Raw genomic sequence first — 17967 nt, forward strand, 5'->3', positions numbered from 1 at the left:
TCGTGTTTGACTTGTAATTTGTTGTGTTTGACATGTAGTTTGTTGTGTTTAACGTGTAGTTTGTCATGTTTGACATGTATTTTGTCGTGTTTGACTTGTAATTTGTTGTGTTTGACATGTAGTTTGTTGTGTTTAACGTGTAGTTTGTCATGTTTGACATGTAGTTTGTTGTGTTTGACGTGTAGTTTGTCGTGTAGTTGGTCGTGTTTGTCGTGTAGTTTGTTTGTTTGCTGTGTTTACCCGTGTTAACGTGTGGTGTCTGTGTGTCATCAGTTCACAGTATGAAGTGCTCGGTGGGTTCGGGTGATTTCAGTATCGAGGAGCTCGTTCAGCACATTCTGGACCGACAGAGAACCAAACCTCAGCCGCGTACTCACGCCTGCCTCTGTAACACGGCCCAGGGTAACGCACCGCCGTGACATCACTCTGACATCACTCTGACATCACTCTGACGTCACTGTGAGGAAAAAAACTGAAGGCCCGTGTGTGTGTGTGTGTGTGCGTGTGTGTGTGTATGTGTGTGTGTGTGTGTGTGTGTGTGTGTGTGTGTGTGTGTGTGTGTGCAGTCTCTTCAGGAGTGAACATTCCTCACCGCTGTAACAGCACCAAGCATCGCATCATCTCCCCCAAACTGCCCCCCTCCTCCTGCAGACCCACCCCCCCCCCTCTGTCCTCTGAGGGGGGGGGGGCAGGGAGGGGAGGAGAAGCCAAACTGCCCCACCTGCAGGCTCAGAGCAGCCCCGCCTCGTCCCCCTGCCCCTCGTCCACGTGAGTCCCCCACACAGGAAGCTGCAGGTCATACAGACGTTCACACAGACGTTCACACAGACGTTCACACAGACGTTCACACAGACGTTCACGGACGTTCACACAGACGTTCACACAGACGTTCACACAGACGTTCACACAGACGTTCACACAGACGTTCACACAGACGTTCACACAGACGTTCACACAGACGTTTATACAGACGTTCACACAGACGTTCACACAGACGTTCACACAGACGTTTATACAGACGTTCACACAGACGTTCACACAGACGTTCACAGACGTTCACAGACGTTCACAGATGTTCACACAGACGTTCACGGACGTTCACACAGACGTTCACACAGACGTTCACGGACGTTCACACAGACGCTCACACAGACATTCACACAGATGTTCACACAGACGTTCATACAGACGTTCACACAGACGTTCACACAGACGTTCACGGACGTTCACACAGACGTTCACACAGACGTTCACACAGACGTTCACACAGACGTTCACAGACGTTCACACAGACGTTCACACAGACGTTCACACAGACGTTCACACAGACGTTCACACAGACGTTCACAAACGTTCACACAGACGTTCACACAGACGTTCACACAGACGTTCACACAGATGTTCACACAGACGTTCACACAGACGTTCACACAGACGTTCACAGACGTTCACACGGACGTTCACACGGACGTTCACACGGACGTTCACACAGACGTTCACACAGACGTTCACACGGACGTTCACACAGACGTTCACACAGACGTTCACACAGACGTTCACACAGACGTTCACAGACGTTCACACAGACGTTCACACAGACGTTCACACAGACGTTTATACAGACGTTCACACAGACGTTCACAGACGTTCACAGACGTTCACAGATGTTCACACAGACGTTCACGGACACTCACACAGACATTCACACAGACGTTCACACAGACGTTCACAGACGTTCACACAGACGTTCACACAGACGTTCACACAGATGTTCACACAGACGTTCACACAGACGTTCACACAGACGTTCACAGACGTTCACACAGACGTTCACACAGACGTTCACACAGACGTTCACACAGACGTTCACACAGACGTTCACAGACGTTCACACAGACGTTCACACAGACGTTCACACAGACGTTCACAGACGTTCACACAGACGTTCACACAGACGTTCACACAGACGTTCACACAGATGTTCACACAGACGTTCACAGACGTTCACACAGACGTTCACACAGACGTTCACAGACGTTCACACAGACGTTCACACAGACGTTCACACGGACGTTCACACAGACGTTCACGGACGTTCACACAGACGTTCACACAGACGTTCACACAGACGTTCACAGACGTTCACAGACGTTCACAGACGTTCACACAGACGTTCACACAGACGTTCACACAGACGTTCACACAGACGTTCACGGACGTTCACGGACGTTCACACAGACGTTCACACAGACGTTCACACAGACGTTCACAGACGTTCACACAGACGTTCACACAGACGTTCACACAGACGTTCACAGACGTTCACACAGACGTTTATACAGACGTTCACACAGATGTTCACAGATGTTCACACAGACGTTTATACAGACGTTCACACAGATGTTCACACAGACGTTCACAGACGTTCACAGACGTTCACACAGACGTTCACACAGATGTTCACACAGACGTTCACAGAGACGTTTATACAGACGTTCACACAGACGTTCACACAGACGTTCACACAGACGTTCACACAGACGTTTATACAGACGTTCACACAGACGTTCACACAGACGTTTATACAGACGTTCACACAGACGTTTATACAGACGTTCACAGACGTTCACAGACGTTCACACAGACGTTCAGAGACGTTTATACAGACGTTCACACAGACGTTCACAGACGTTCACACAGACGTTTATACAGACGTTCACACAGATGTTCACAGATGTTCACAGACGTTCACACAGACGTTCACACAGACGTTCACAGATGTTCACACAGACGTTCACACAGACGTTCACAGACGTTCACACAGATGTTCACAGATGTTCACACAGACGTTCACACAGACGTTCACAGACGTTCACACAGACGTTCACACAGACGTTCACACAGACGTTCACAGACGTTCACACAGATGTTTTTTTTAAATAGACATATTTGTGAAGGCGAAGTTTTTTAAGGTTTGTGTGTGTGTCTGTGTGTGTGCGTTTTGCCGCAGCAGCTCGGCTTCGTCTCCTCCTCAGCCGCACAGAGCCACCATCACCATGGGTAACCACGGCAACAGCTTCTACAGCGATGGCCGCGGCAATCTGACGACGGTGGCGCTACCCCAGAACGCCGTGCTCGTCATGGCAACGACCACCAGCATCGCGGGTAGAGGGGGCCAGGGGCCAGGAGCGGGAGGCGGCGAGGAGGCGGGGCCGGGGCGGAGCCTGTCGCTCACCCGCTCCGGACAGTTGCTGCTCTCCCCTGCCCTCCCGCCTCCTGCCAGTGGGCCCTCCTCAACCCCCCCCCCCTCCTCACCCACGCCCTCCTCCCTCCGCCTGCAGCCGGGCGCCTGGGCGTGGCCACGCCTCCCTCACCCTCCTCCCTCCCCGTTATTGGAGGCCTGCTCCTCACCCCTCCTCCTCCAACACCTCTTCCTCGCTCTGCTCGCCTCCCCTCCGCCACCGCCTCCCCACCATCCACCCCTCGCCGCCTCGCCTCCCACGTCCCTCCCCGGCCTTTGACCCCGACTCCTTTCTCAACTCCCCCAAACAGGGTCAGACATACGGTGGCCCGCCTCCCCTCCTCCTCCACCCCTCCCGGTCCTCTGCTCCTCTTCCTCCCCTCTCCCCCTCCCTCGCCTCTCTCCTCTCTCCCACCTCCACCCCTCCCTCCTCTGTCTCCCCCCTCCTCACTCTCCTCCCTCTCCTCTTCCTCTGAGGCCGACAGGAGGGACACGACTCTTCCCCCCTCCTCCTCCTCCGCCGCCATCCCCCCTTCCCTCTCCCTGTCCCCCACCTCCTCTGTGCCGCCCCCCCTCCTCCCCCTATGCCTGGAACTAAGCACTCTGGAGGAGCAGGGGAGGCAGGAGGAGGCGCAGGTGGAGGAGGAGGTGAAGGAGCAGCGAGATGATGATGATGATGACGACGATGATGATGATGATGATGATGATGAAGGCAGTGCTCCGCCCACTAAGCTGGCTCTGCTGCAGGTGAGTTCGAAATCTCCCAGGGACTATTTTCATCAGCGGAATGATACATGGACGGCCCTGACAGTCAAAACGTTTACCAAAACGAAATCTTTAATAAAACAAAACATTCACCAAAACGAAACAAAAGTAGTCCTGCTATTACAACGTTTTGGGAAACATTACCAGCAACACTGTTTTGTTTTGGTAAATGTTGATGTGTTTTGACCCTTAGGGCTCCCGTAGTCAAAGGTCGTCTTAATCCGCCTTCTCTCTTTCTTTCTTCCTGTGATTCAGACGAGCCACGCCTCCTCCTGCTTGTCTCCACAGCAACAGACAGGAAGCAGCGCCTCTCGCTGCTCCTGGTGTGTCAGGACACAGTGAGCCATCCCGCCCAGCTGACCAATCAGAAGCGGCGACCGCCGACGGACTGTCGCCGGGCGTTCCCGGGACACCTCCTGCCCGTGCCTGACTCCACCTCCACTGCCGTTGCCATGGACACGGCTCAGCTGGCGACGGCGCCTGTGCGGGTGAAGGAGGAGAGTCGGCGGGGCTACGACTCGGAGGACGCCAGCATGGACACGCAGCTGGAGGAGGAGGCGGAGCCCTGCGAGCGCGGAGGGGAGGAGCTCGACATCTCCTTCGACAGCCAGTTCCCCGACCTCATCTCTGACCTCATCACCGAGGAGGCCAATCCCGTCGCCGCTCACACCACCGCCGCCGTGACTGCCGCCGCCACACCAAACCCAGCCGTGTTCCCGGCGGGCGTGGCGCTTACATGGTGCCCCCCAGCCCTCCCTCCTCCTCCTTCCTCCCGTTTCCTCACCCGCTGCCCTCCTCCTCCTCCCCCCTCGCCTCCATCACAGACTTCTCCCCGGAGTGGTCCTACCCCGAGGTAATCAATCAATCAATCAATCAATCAATCAGTCTGTCAATCAGTCCAAATATTGCCTTTTTTTCCCCGCACATTTCGAAGTCAACAAAAAATTTCGATTGATATTTTTAAAAAAACAGTTGAATGAATAATTATTGATATGATAAACGGAGTGATGTTTGGATGTCTGTCCACCGGGGGACAGCACCGTCCTTCGTCTCACTCTGCTGTCTGTGAGTCCTCAGTCCGGATTCATAAATGCAGGCTTCATATGAGTGTGTAATCTGAACAGCCCTGTGTGTGTGTGTGTGTGTGTGTGTGTGTGTGTGTGTGTGTGTGTGTGTGCAGGGAGGTGTCAAAGTATTGATCACAGGGCCGTGGAGCGAGCTGTCGGGTCGATACTCGTGTGTCTTCGATCAGAGCACCGTCCCCGCCTCACTCATCCAACCTGGAGTCCTGCGCTGCTACTGCCCAGGTAAACACACACACACACACACACACGCACACACAAAAACACACACACACACACACACACATGCACACACACACAGACACACACATACACGCACACACAGACACACATACACACGCACACACACATGCACACACACACACACACACACACACACACACACACACACACACACACACAGACACACACATACACGCACACACAGACACACATACACACGCACACACACATGCACACACACACACACACACATTCACATACACACATGCACACACACACACAGACACACACACACACACACACACAGACACACACAGAGGACAGACGGTGTGTGGGGACACTGATGGACTGTGTGTCTCTGTTGCAGCCCACGAGGCCGGTCTGGTGTGTCTGCAGGTCCTGGAGTCCGGAGGTTCGGTGTCCTCTTCGGTTCTGTTCGAGTACCGAGCGAGAAACGCCAGCTCTCTGCCCAGCTCGCAGCTCGACTGGCTCTCACTGGACGGTCAGAGCTCACTCCTACACCACGCATCACCTCCTGCTCCTCTCCTCCTCCTCCTCCTGCTCCTCCTGCTCCTCTCCTCTTCCTCCTCCTCCTGCTCCTCCTGTTCCTCCTGCTTCTCCTGTTCCTCCTGCTCCTCCTGTTCCTCCTGCTCCTCCTGTTCCTCCTGCTCCTCCTCCTCCTCCTCCTGCTCCTCCTGCTCCTCTTCTCTCCTCTATTTCTCTATTAAGATTATTATTTTAAGATATTTCCAAAAATATTTATAAAAATAACAATTTTTAAGAAAAAATGCAGAAATAAATATTCACAAGAAACTGTGCAAAAAAACCAAAAACAAATTGCCAAACATTTTTAGGAAAAAATAAAAACAAAAAATTGCCAAAAAACAAACTTTTTCAGAATGTTTTTTAAAGACACAGTGAAGACATGGAGACAAATAGAGACTGATAAACATGGTGTGAGGACAGAGACACAACATGGTGTCTGTCTGTGTCCCTCTGGGCGTGTCCCACTGTCCCTGTCCCTCTGTGTCCCCTGTGTGTCCCTCTCAGAGTGTGATTGATGAGCTGGAGCTGTTTTCCGCTGTCATCACCTGGAAACTCTCTCTCAGTCATCAGCTGCTATTTCTGACTCTGGCCTTTGATTGACAGACTCATCGACCAATCACAGGCCGTCTCCCTGCTCCCGCCCTCACTGGGTTTCCCAGCATGCCTCGCTGCTCCGTCTCTCTCTCTCTCTCTCTTTTTAACTTGTTGGTCCCCGCACGCCCGCTCAGCCTGCTCTCTGTGAGTGTGTGTGTGTGTGTGTGTGTGTGTGTGTGTGTGTGTGAGTGTGTGTGTGTGAGTGAGTATGAGTGTGAGTGTGAGTGTGAGTGTGTGAGTGTGAGTGTGAGTGTGTGTGTGTGTGTGAGTGTGTGTGTGAGTGTGTGTGTGTGTGTGTGTGTGTGTGAGTGTGAGTGTGAGTGTGTGTGTGGGGGGGTGTGTGTGTGTGAGTGTGAGTGTGTGTGTGTGTGTGTGTGTGTGTGTGAGAGTGTGTGTGTGAGTGAGTATGAGTGTGAGTGTGTGTGTGTGAGTGTGTGTGTGTGTGTGTGTGTGTGTGTGTGAGTGTGAGTGTGTGTGTGTGTGTGTGAGTGTGAGTGTGAGTGTGTGTGTGTGTGTGTGTTTGTTGAATCTGTGTAGCGTCTCTCATCAGCTCGTCATCACAATTTTAGATAGAGTGACATCACCGCACACACAGGGACACAAACAGGGACACACACAGAGGGACAGACAAAGAGACACAGAGACAGACAGAAGGAGGGATGGTATTTTGGACTGACAAACAGAAGATGGACGTAGGACAGCGACAGGATGGTGTCGGTAGGACAGGACTGTGTGCGTGTGTTTCTGTTGTGGTTGTCATGGTTACACAGCTACTCGGTAACACGGCAACTCGCCGAAATTTTAAAAAATGACAAATGAATCAAATATTCAGATATAATGGAATGTTTTTTGTTATTAAACTGACTGTTAAAGTCTTCACTTTATTAGGTACACCTGTACAGTCTGTCACACCTGTACACACCTGTACAGTCTGTCACACCTGTACACACCTGTACAGTCTGTCACACCTGTACAGTCTGACACACCTGTACACACCTGTACAGTCTGTCACACCTGTACACACCTGTACAGTCTGTCACACCTGTACACACCTGTACAGTCTGTCACACCTGTACACACCTGTACAGTCTGTCACACCTGTACACACCTGTACAGTCTGTCACACCTGTACACACCTGTACAGTCTGTCACACCTGTACACACCTGTACAGTCTGTCACACCTGTACAGTCTGTCACACCTGTACACACCTGTACAGTCTGTCACACCTGTACACACCTGTACAGTATGACACACCTGTACACACCTGTACAGTATGACACACCTGTACAGTCTGTCACACCTGTACACACCTGTACAGTCTGTCACACCTGTACAGTCTGTCACACCTTTACACACCTGTACAGTCTGTCACACCTGTACACACCTGTACAGTCTGTCACACCTGTACACACCTGTACATTCTGACACACCTGTACACACCTGTACAGTCTGTCACACCTGTACCTTAGCAGCTACAGACTCTGGTTAGCAGCTACAGGCTGTGGTTAGCAGCTGACATCAGCTAGCATTAGCACACCCTGGCAGCGAGACCGCGGCAGATTGAGACTGAAACGACCAGAAGTTCGTTAGTGACAAATATTTTACTTGTTTCTATACAATTGAGAATCTTTTGCATGAAAATCTTTCACATCTCATTAGACCAAATTAAATAAAATTGATAAACACAGAAGATAATCAGCAAAATAATCAATTTTGTGTGTGTGTGTGTGTGTGTGTGTGTGTGTGTGTGTGTGTGCAGGTCACAGTGTATCAGGCTGTATTAGTTTATATTTAGTTTCTGAAATGGAAACTATCTCAACTGACTTCAATCGTCCCGCCGCCTGGCACCCAGTCTGTGTGTGTGTGTGTGTGTGTGTGTGTGTGTGTGTGTGTGTGTGTGTGTGTGTGTGAGCGTGTGTGTGTTTCCAGAGAGGACTTTTCCATGCGCCCCCTGCTTAGAGCTGTCGACACACACACATCAGGTCAGCTGTGGGCTCCTGCTGATAAAGATTTCATGAATAATCAGCAGAGTGAGACCTCGCTCTGCAGTGTGTCGGAGGATCGTATCAAAGACGCTCTTCGTGTAATTATCTCGTTATCTCGAGGCGGCGGCGTTAATGAAATCGCTGAAACGCAGCATCCGTAGAAAGTTGGCAGAGATATGAGCAGAGGCAGGGCAGCAGGAGGTCTCACTCTGCCTGTTTTCTGTGTGCAGATAATCAGTTCCGGATGTCCATCCTGGAGCGTCTGGAGCAGATGGAGCGCAGGATGGCAGAGATGGCCGCCCGCGACAACAACCAGCAGCAACATCATCACCAGCATCAGCACGGCAACCAGCTGGCCACGCCCCCTCCCCCACCTCTACCTGAGGACCAAGAACGGGTGAGAGCAGCTGTGTTCACCTGTCTGATCCAACATGTGTTAACACATGATGTGTTCAAGGGCTGTCACAAATCTGAAAATCCAACAGTGATCAGTCACTTTTTACAGTGATGGATGATAAATGTCAGTGTGGAGATGTTTAATGAAAACACACCTTCTAAATTTCAATGACCAAAAAAAAGAAAATCACAAAAAAATGTAAAGAAAATAAAAGTCTTTTTTTTCCAGCCATTTTCCAAAAAGCCATTTTCTAAAATGAGACATTTTTAAGACGCAAATAAATATTGTCAATATTTTCTTTAAAAACCCTTAAAAAATGTTTTAAGAAAAATGAAAGCCAAAATGTTTGCTTAAAAATCACTAGAAATTTTTAAAGAAGAAAATATAGTTTAAATAAAAATAACTGCTGCTCCGCTGTGAAGGTCAGAGGTCAGACAGATGAGACGGAGGTGAGGGTCGAGCTGGTAAACGGGTTAAAACCAACAAACGAGCCTGAGTGGAAACTGGCAGCGAAACGTCTCTGCAGAGCGACCTCCGCTGAACCCGACTCGCTCTGATGTCACGGGGAATTTGGCAGCTCCGACCCTCGAGTTAAAATAGACTCAGTGTGACACACACACACACACACACACACACACACACACAGAGACGCCAAAACAATTACAACACACACACACGGAGCTCTGCTCATCACACTGTCTCTGAATCGGGTTTAGATTCTTTATTTCAAACTTCTGTGTAGAAATACATTAAAAAACTACAATGAGTTAGTTTTTTTTAGCTTTTATTTTGAAGGTCGGGTACAACAGGAAAGCTGTGTTAAAACCAAACACTGGCGTTCGTACGGTTATGAAAAAACAGCAAAAGTCATTGAAAATGCAAAAAGCAATTTTTATCTAGGGCCAGAAAAAGGTGATGTGTTCAACTTTTTTTTTTTTTTTAAATCACCCAAGATTTAAACATGGACGAAATTTTAAAGAATTTAATTTTGATAAAGTTTTTAAGAATAAAAAAATATCCAAAATGTTTTTTTAATTGCGCAAAATTTTTAAAGAACTAAAATTTACACATTTGTTTTGTCTGAAAAATAGCTGTAATATATAGATATATAAATATTAAAAAAAGAAAGAAAGCCATTTATTGTATAAAAATCGCTAGAAGTTTTTAAAGAATATAAAAATGCCCCCCAAAAAAGAAAAAAAAACACCGTTAATTTTCCTTAAAAATCTCCACCACTCTGAAAGGAAAAAGATTTGTGAAAACATTGTCTTTTAAAAACTATTCCTTGGAAATCTACAAAAACACATTTTAAATAAAAAATAATTGCCCAAAGCCTTTAAAGAAATTAAACTGCAAAATTAACTTTTTAAAAACTATCAAAACATTTTTTAAAAAATTGAATTGAACAACAAATCCTGAAACTTCTTTAAAAATCTCCCAAAACTTTTGTTAGAGAAAAAAAAGGAATAAATAAAAAACAAAAAAATCTTCTTTTTTAAAGAAAAAAAGCCATTTGTCCTCTTTTGTCTTCTTCCAGCCGGATTGTTGTTGTTATTGTGTCCATTGTGGCGGACCGATGAAAAATGAGGAAAGGCAAAAAAATATTCTTTTTCTGTTTTTCAATAATAATGTCTCTGTTCGTCTCTGTCCCTCTGTCTCTGTGTGTCTCTGTCCATCTCTGTCCATCTCTGTACCTCTGTCTCTGTGTGTCTCTGTGTGTCTCTGTCCATCTCTGTCCATCTCTGTACCTCTGTCTCTGTGTGTCTCTGTGTGTCTCTGTCCGTCTCTGTGTGTCAGTCGTCTCAGTGGTTTGAGAGGAGGATTGTGGGAGTCTGTGAGCGGATGATGAGAGGAGGACGGTGGGGAGGAGGAGGAGGAGAGAGGCTTCATCACTCCGTCCGTCACCGCGGGATGACGCTGCTCCACCTGGCTGCTGCTCAGGGATACACACACCTGATACACACTCTGATCCACTGGAGGTACACACACACACACACACACACACACACACACACACACACACACACACAGTGAGCGTCCTGACTGAATCTGTGTGTTCATTTCAGGAGTGTTAACAGCGACAGTTTGGACCTGGAACAGGAAGTCGACCCTCTTAACATCGACCACTTCTCCTGCACGCCGCTGGTAACACACACGCACACACACACGCACACACACACACACACACACACACACACACACACACACACACACACACACACAGTACGCTGCCTGTGCTGTGATTGGTCAGGTGTTCAGTCAGGTGCTCAGTCAGTGTTCAGTCAGGTGTTCAGTCAGGTGTTCAGTCAGGTGTTCAGTCAGGTGTTCAGTCAGGTGTTCAGTCAGGTGTTCAGTCAGTGTTCAGTCAGGTGCTCAGTCAGGTGTTCAGTCAGTGTTCAGTCAGGTGTTCAGTCAGGTGTTCAGTCAGGTGTTCAGTCAGGTGTTCAGTCAGGTGTTCAGTCAGGTGTTCAGTCAGGTGCTCAGTCAGGTGTTCAGTCAGTGTTCAGTCAGGTGTTCAGTCAGGTGTTCAGTCAGGTGTTCAGTCAGGTGTTCAGTCAGTGTTCAGTCAGGTGCTCAGTCAGGTGCTCAGTCAGGTGTTCAGTCAGTGTTCAGTCAGGTGTTCAGTCAGGTGTTCAGTCAGTGTTCAGTCAGGTGCTCAGTCAGGTGTTCAGTCAGTGTTCAGTCAGGTGCTCAGTCAGGTGCTCAGTCTGTGTTGAGTCAGGTGTTCAGTCAGTGTTCAGTCAGTGTTCAGTCAGGTGCTCAGTCAGGTGTTCAGTCAGGTGTCTCAGGTGGACAGATTGACTGTTAGTGAGTCTCTGTTGGTCCTTCAGCTGTAAACTGTTGATCTGAAGGATGTTCGAGGAAAACACATAAAACGACAGACAGCAGTCAGAGCTGGATTCTGTGTTTTTATTCACCAACTCCTCCACGGTTCAGCTGTGGTCACGTATGTCCAACTGAAACGTTTTTCTGGTATTTTAACGTGTTTCGAGCTAACATGTTCCCAGTATTTTAACGTGTTTCCAGCTAACATGTTCCCAGTATTTTAACGTGTTTCCAGCTAACATGTTCCCAGTATTTTAACGTGTTTCCGGCTAACATGTTCCCAGTATTTTAATGTGTTTCCGGCTAACATGTTCCCAGTAATTTAACGTGTTTCCAGCTAACATGTTCCCAGTATTTTAACGTGTTTCCAGCTAACATGTTCCCAGTATTTTAACGTGTTTCGAGCTAACATGTTCCCAGTAATTTAATGTGTTTCCAGCTAACATGTTCCCAGTATTTTAACGTGTTTCCAGCTAACATGTTCCCAGTATTTTAACGTGTTTCCAGCTAACATGTTCCCAGTATTTTAACGTGTTTCCGGCTAACATGTTCCCAGTATTTTAACGTGTTTCCGGCTAACATGTTCCCAGTATTTTAACGTGTTTCCGGCTAACATGTTCCCAGTATTTTAACGTGTTTCCGGCTAACATGTTCCCAGTAATTTAACGTGTTTCCAGCTAACATGTTCCCAGTATTTTAACGTGTTTCCAGCTAACATGTTCCCAGTATTTTAACGTGTTTCCGGCTAACATGTTCCCTGTAATTTAACGTGTTTCCGGCTAACATGTTCCCAGTATTTTAACGTGTTTCCAGCTAACATGTTCCCAGTATTTTAACGTGTTTCCGGCTAACATGTTCCCAGTATTTTAACGTGTTTCCGGCTAACATGTTCCCAGTAATTTAACGTGTTTCCAGCTAACATGTTCCCAGTATTTTAACGTGTTTCCGGCTAACATGTTCCCAGTAATTTAACGTGTTTCCAGCTAACATGTTCCCAGTATTTTAACGTGTTTCCGGCTAACATGTTTAGCCTGTCTGTGTGTGTTTCCAGATGTGGGCGTGTGCTCTGGGCCACCAGAGGGCAGCAGAGCTCCTGTACAGCTGGAACAGTTCGGCTCTGGGGATCCCTGATTCGCTGGGACGCCTGCCGCTCGCCGTGGCTCGTTCCCGCGGACACACGCGCCTCGCCACGGCACTGGAGGAGCTGCACACGCACACACACATGACGCCTAGAGACACGAACACGCCTCTGGAAGATTCAAACACGCCGCAGCCACAGCTGCCACCATCTCCTCTGTCGACCAGCCCAGATACAGGTAACACACACCTGCTGCCACACAGGTAACACACACCTGCTGCCACACAGGTAACACACACCTGCTGCCACACAGGTAACACACACCTGCTGCCACACAGGTAACATACACCTGCTGCCACACAGGTAACACACACCTGCTGCCACACAGGTCACACACACCTGCTGCCACACAGGTCACACACACACCTGCTGCCACACAGGTACACTACCGTTCAAAAGTTTGGGGTCACCCAGACAATTTTGTGTTTTCCATGAAAAGTCACTTTTATTTACCACCATGAGTTGTAAAATGAATAGAAAATATCGTCAAGACATTGACAAGGTTAGAAATAATGATTTGTATTTGAAATAATAATTTTTTCCTTCAAACTTTGCTTTCGTCAAAGAATCCTCCATTTGCAGCAGTTACAGCATTGCAGACCTTTGGCATACTAGCTGTTAATTTGTTGAGGTAATCTGGAGAAATTTCACCCCACGCTTCTAGAAGCCCCTCCCACAAGTTGGATTGGCTGGATGGGCACTTCTTGCGTACGGTACGGTCAAGCTGCTCCCACAACAGCTCAATGGGGTTTAGATCTGGTGACTGCGCTGGCCTCTCCATTACAGATAGAACACCAGCTGCCTGTTTCTTCTCTAAATAGTTCTTGCACAATTTGGAGGTGTGCTTTGGGTCATTGTCCTGTTGTAGGATGAAATTGGCTCCAATCAAGCACTGTCCACAGGGTATGGCATGGCGTTGCATAATGGAGTGATAGCCTTCCTTATTCAAAATCCCTTTTACCCTGAACAAATCTCCCACCTTACCAGCACCAAAGCAACCCCAGACCATCACGTTACCCCCACCGTGCTTGACAGATGGCGGCAGGCACTCTTCCAGCATCTTTTCAGTTGTTCTGCGTCTCACACATGTTCTTCTGTGTGATCCAAACACCTCAAACTTCAATTCGTCCGTCCATAACATTTTTTTCCAATCTTCCTCTGTCCAATGTCTGTGTTCTTTTGCCCATATTAATCTTTTTCTTTTACTGGCCAGTCTCAGATATGGCTTTTTCCTTGCCACTCTGCCCTGAAGGCCAGCATCCCGGAGTCGCCTCTTCACTGTAGATGTTGACACTGGCGCTTATGGGTACTATTTAATGAAGCTGCCAGTTGAGGACCTGTGAGGCGTCTGTTTCTCAAACTAGAGACTCTAATGTACTTATCTTCTTGCTCAGTTGTGCAGCAGGGCCTCCCACTTCTCTTTCTACTCTGGTTAGAGCCTGTTTGTGCTGTTCTCTGAAGGGAGTAGTACACACCGTTGTAGGAAATCTTCAGTTTCTTGGCAATTTCTCGCATGGAATAGCCTTCATTTCTAAGAACAAGAATAGACTGTCGAGTTTCACATGAAAGTTCTCTTTTTCTGGCCATTTTGAGCATTTAATCGACCCCACAAATGCGATGCTCCAGATACTCAACCTGCTCAAAGGAAGGTCAGTTTTATAGCTTCTGTAACCAGCTAAACTGTTTTCAGCTGTGCTAACATGATTGCAGAAGGGTTTTCTAATCATCTATTAGCCTTCTGACACAATGAGCAAACACATTGTACCATTAGAACACTGGAATGATAGTTGCTGGAAATGGGCCTCTATACACCCATGTAGATACTGCACCAAAAACCAGACATTTGCAGCTAGAATAGTCATTTACCACATTAGCAATGTATAGAGTGTATTTCTGATTAGTTTAATGTTATCTTCATTGAGAAAAACAGTGTTTTTCTTTCAAAAATAAGGAAATTTCTTAGTGACCCCAAACTTTTGAACGGTAGTGTAATACACACCTGCTGCCACACAGGTCACACACACCTGCTGCCACACAGGTCACACACACCTGCTGCCACACAGGTAACACACACCTGCTGCCACACAGGTAACACACACCTGCTGCTCCACAGGTAACACACACCTGCTGTTACACAGGTAACACACACCTGCTGCCACACAGGTAACACACACCTGCTGCCACACAGGTAACACGTACATGATCACAGCCCACTGACCGTCATGTGACAGGACGTCAGTGCTCGTTTTTTTTTTAGTTTTTTTTACGTTTTCAGACGGCCACTTTCAGGCGTTTCAGGCGAACGTGACTTTGGTATTTTAATATGTTTCCTGCTGAAATTTTTCCAATATTTCAGTAAATTTCCACCTAGCGTGCCTCCAGATATCATGTTTCCAACTAACATGTTTCTAGCTGACATGTTTTCAGTATTTTAACGTGTTTCTGGTACTTTAACGTGTTTCCAGTATTTTAACATATATTCAACCAACATTTTTACAGTGTTTTGACATATTTGCAGCTAACGTGTTTCCAGTATTTTAACGTGTTTTCACTCAGCATGTTGCCAGCTAACGTGTTCTGAGTATTTGAACGTGTTTTCAGTATTTTAACGTGTTTTCAGTATTTTTATGTATTTTCAGTATGTTAACGTGTTTTTCTTCTCCCTCCTCCAGGTCTGAGCTCCTCCAGTAGCCTCCCGTCCCCCAGTGACCCTTCCTCGCCGTCCCCAAGCTCCGCCTACTCCAGTGGCCCCGCCCCCATGGACACCTCTCCCTCCCCACCCTCATCTCCGTCCTCTTCCTCTTCCTCACTGCCGGTCTCCCCCCCCTCCCCCTCGTCCCTCCCCCTCTCCTCACTCACACCTGTGTCTATGTGGGGGGAGGAGCCTGACGCCGGCCTCAGCACAGGTAACACAGGTAACACGTTATTTAGATAAGACGCTGGCCTTCAGCTCTGTGACTCACCGCACTCTCCGCACTGATCAATATCATCACTAATCCATCGCAGGTTTGAACCCCGGCGGCTCCAGAGACTCTCCGCTCTACCTTATGGACTACGAGAGTGCCTGCCTCCCCTCCCCACCACACACCTACCCCCACGCACACACGCCGGGCGGGCGGCGCACACACACGGCAGCGACGCTGGAGGAGCAGCTGCTGAGCTACAGCGAGAACGCCGAGAACGAAGGCGAGGAGGAGGAGTACCTGGAGGAGGAGGTGCTGCAGGTACGCTCACAGTAAACAGACCACAAAGAGGTCCAAGTCCTGAGGGTCTACCGAAAATTTAGAGCCTGAGATTATTCTAAAAATTGAATCCATTAGGTTATTTCTCAGATTCTGTTCTTATTCCACTTCTCAAGGTTATTTGACAAATTTAGTTCCTGACATTATTCTAAAAATGTAACCTACGAGATTATTCTAAAAATGTATTCCCCAAGGTTATTCCTCAAAATGAATCCCAAGGTTGTCCCACACATTTATTCCCTGAGGTGTTTCCAGTTTTAGTCCCATGATGTTATTTCCTAAATTTAGTACCCAATGTTATTCCTCAAGTTTAGTTCCTAAATGTTATTCCACAAGTTTACAGCTGTTTATTCCCCAAGTTTAGTCCTGAAGATTATTTCTTAAATTTAATCTTAAAGGTTATTCCACTAGTTTAGTATTAAAGGTTATTCCAGAGATTGTATTCCTGAATTATTCCACAAATTTAGTCCTGAAAATTAGTCCAAAAATTTATTCTTAAAGGTTATTCCTCAAGTTAAATCCTGAAGGTTATTCCAGAAATTTAATCCTGGATTATATTCCACAACTTTATTCCTCACGCTTCACACACGCGCACCCCGAACGCACACAGCAAATGTTGAGCGTGTGTCCTGAGTTGCCATGGTTACCCTCCCTGTGGACAGGTTGACATGGCGACGCTGGCGGAGCAGATCATCGAGGCGACCCCGGAGCGAATCAAACAGGAGGACTTCCCCAGGGGGGCGGAGTCCCCGCTCAGAGAGAGGCGGGACAACCCGGCCATACAGGACACCTGGCTGGCGACCTACCTGGACACGGTGGACGCCCACACACACTCCCCGCCCAGGTAAGACCCACCTGAGGGACGCCGCACTGAGACAAGAAGTGTGACCTCGCTGTGCATGATGGGATGGATCTGTGTGTGTGTGTGTGTGTGTGTGTGTGTGTGTGTGTGTGTGTGTGTGTGTGTTCTCAGGCGGGTTTGCCCCCCCTCCCCCCTCAGCGCTCTGGCCCTCCAGAGGCTCCGCCCACCCTCCTCTGCAGCGTGGGCGGAGTTTCTGAACGCCTCAGCCAATGGGAAGATGGAGAGAGACTTCGCCCTGCTGACGCTGACGGACGGAGAGCAGAGGGAGCTGTACGAGGCCGCCAGGATCATCCAGAACGCCTTCAGGAGATACAAGGCACACACACACACACACACACACACACACGTATATGTATATATGTTTACAATTTACCCACACTTATATTTACATACACACACACACACACACACACACACACACACGTATATGTATATATGTTTACAATTTACCCACACTTATATTTACATACACACACACACACACACACACGTATATGTATATATGTTTACAATTTGCCCACACTTCTATTTACATACACACACACACACATGTATATGTATATATGTTTACAATTTACCCACACTTATATTTACATACACACACGCACACACACACACACACACACACACACACATGTATATGTATATATGTTTACAATTTGCCCACACTTCTATTTACATACACACACACACACACACACACACACACACACACGTATATGTAAATATGTTTACAATTTACCTACACTTATATTTACATACACACACACACACACACGTATATGTATATATGTTTACAATTTACCCACACTTATATTTACACACACACACGTACATGTATATATGTTTACAATTTACCCACACTTATATTTACATACACACACGCACACACACACACACACACACACACACACACACGTATATGTATATATTTTTACAATTTACCCACACTTATATTTGCATACACACACACACGTATATGTATATATTTTTACAATTTATCTACACTTATATTTACATATACACACACATACACTCATATATTTATGTTTACTATTGTACTTA

The 17967-nt window shown here is 47.6% G+C and overlaps 1 protein-coding gene and 1 long non-coding RNA gene across 2 annotated transcripts in view; one reads left to right on the forward strand and one right to left on the reverse strand.

Annotated features, from left to right (window-relative positions):
* Positions 1–5494, reverse strand: part of LOC148185813 (uncharacterized) — a 60308-nt gene extending 54814 nt beyond the window's left edge. The window contains exon 1 of the long non-coding RNA XR_015775694.1: positions 5444–5494. This is a non-coding gene — a long non-coding RNA (uncharacterized LOC148185813). The remainder of the gene's footprint in view (positions 1–5443) is intronic.
* Positions 1–17967, forward strand: part of camta2 (calmodulin binding transcription activator 2) — a 30105-nt gene that overhangs the window by 4599 nt on the left and 7539 nt on the right. The window contains 19 exon segments of the mRNA XM_088073387.1: positions 274–402; positions 567–768; positions 3014–3321; positions 3324–3413; positions 3416–3683; positions 3685–3988; positions 4262–4313; positions 4316–4734; positions 4737–4859; positions 5187–5313; positions 5678–5812; positions 8668–8834; positions 10632–10813; positions 10901–10979; positions 12712–12976; positions 15471–15713; positions 15805–16022; positions 16703–16884; positions 17014–17218. Coding sequence (XP_087929513.1) covers positions 274–402; positions 567–768; positions 3014–3321; positions 3324–3413; positions 3416–3683; positions 3685–3988; positions 4262–4313; positions 4316–4734; positions 4737–4859; positions 5187–5313; positions 5678–5812; positions 8668–8834; positions 10632–10813; positions 10901–10979; positions 12712–12976; positions 15471–15713; positions 15805–16022; positions 16703–16884; positions 17014–17218 — 3698 coding nt within the window.

Source organism: Plectropomus leopardus, chromosome 23, assembly GCF_026936395.1.
Source record: "Plectropomus leopardus strain MGB_pleo_1.0 chromosome 23, ASM2693639v1, whole genome shotgun sequence".
Classification (NCBI taxonomy): Eukaryota; Metazoa; Chordata; class Actinopteri; order Perciformes; family Serranidae; genus Plectropomus; species Plectropomus leopardus.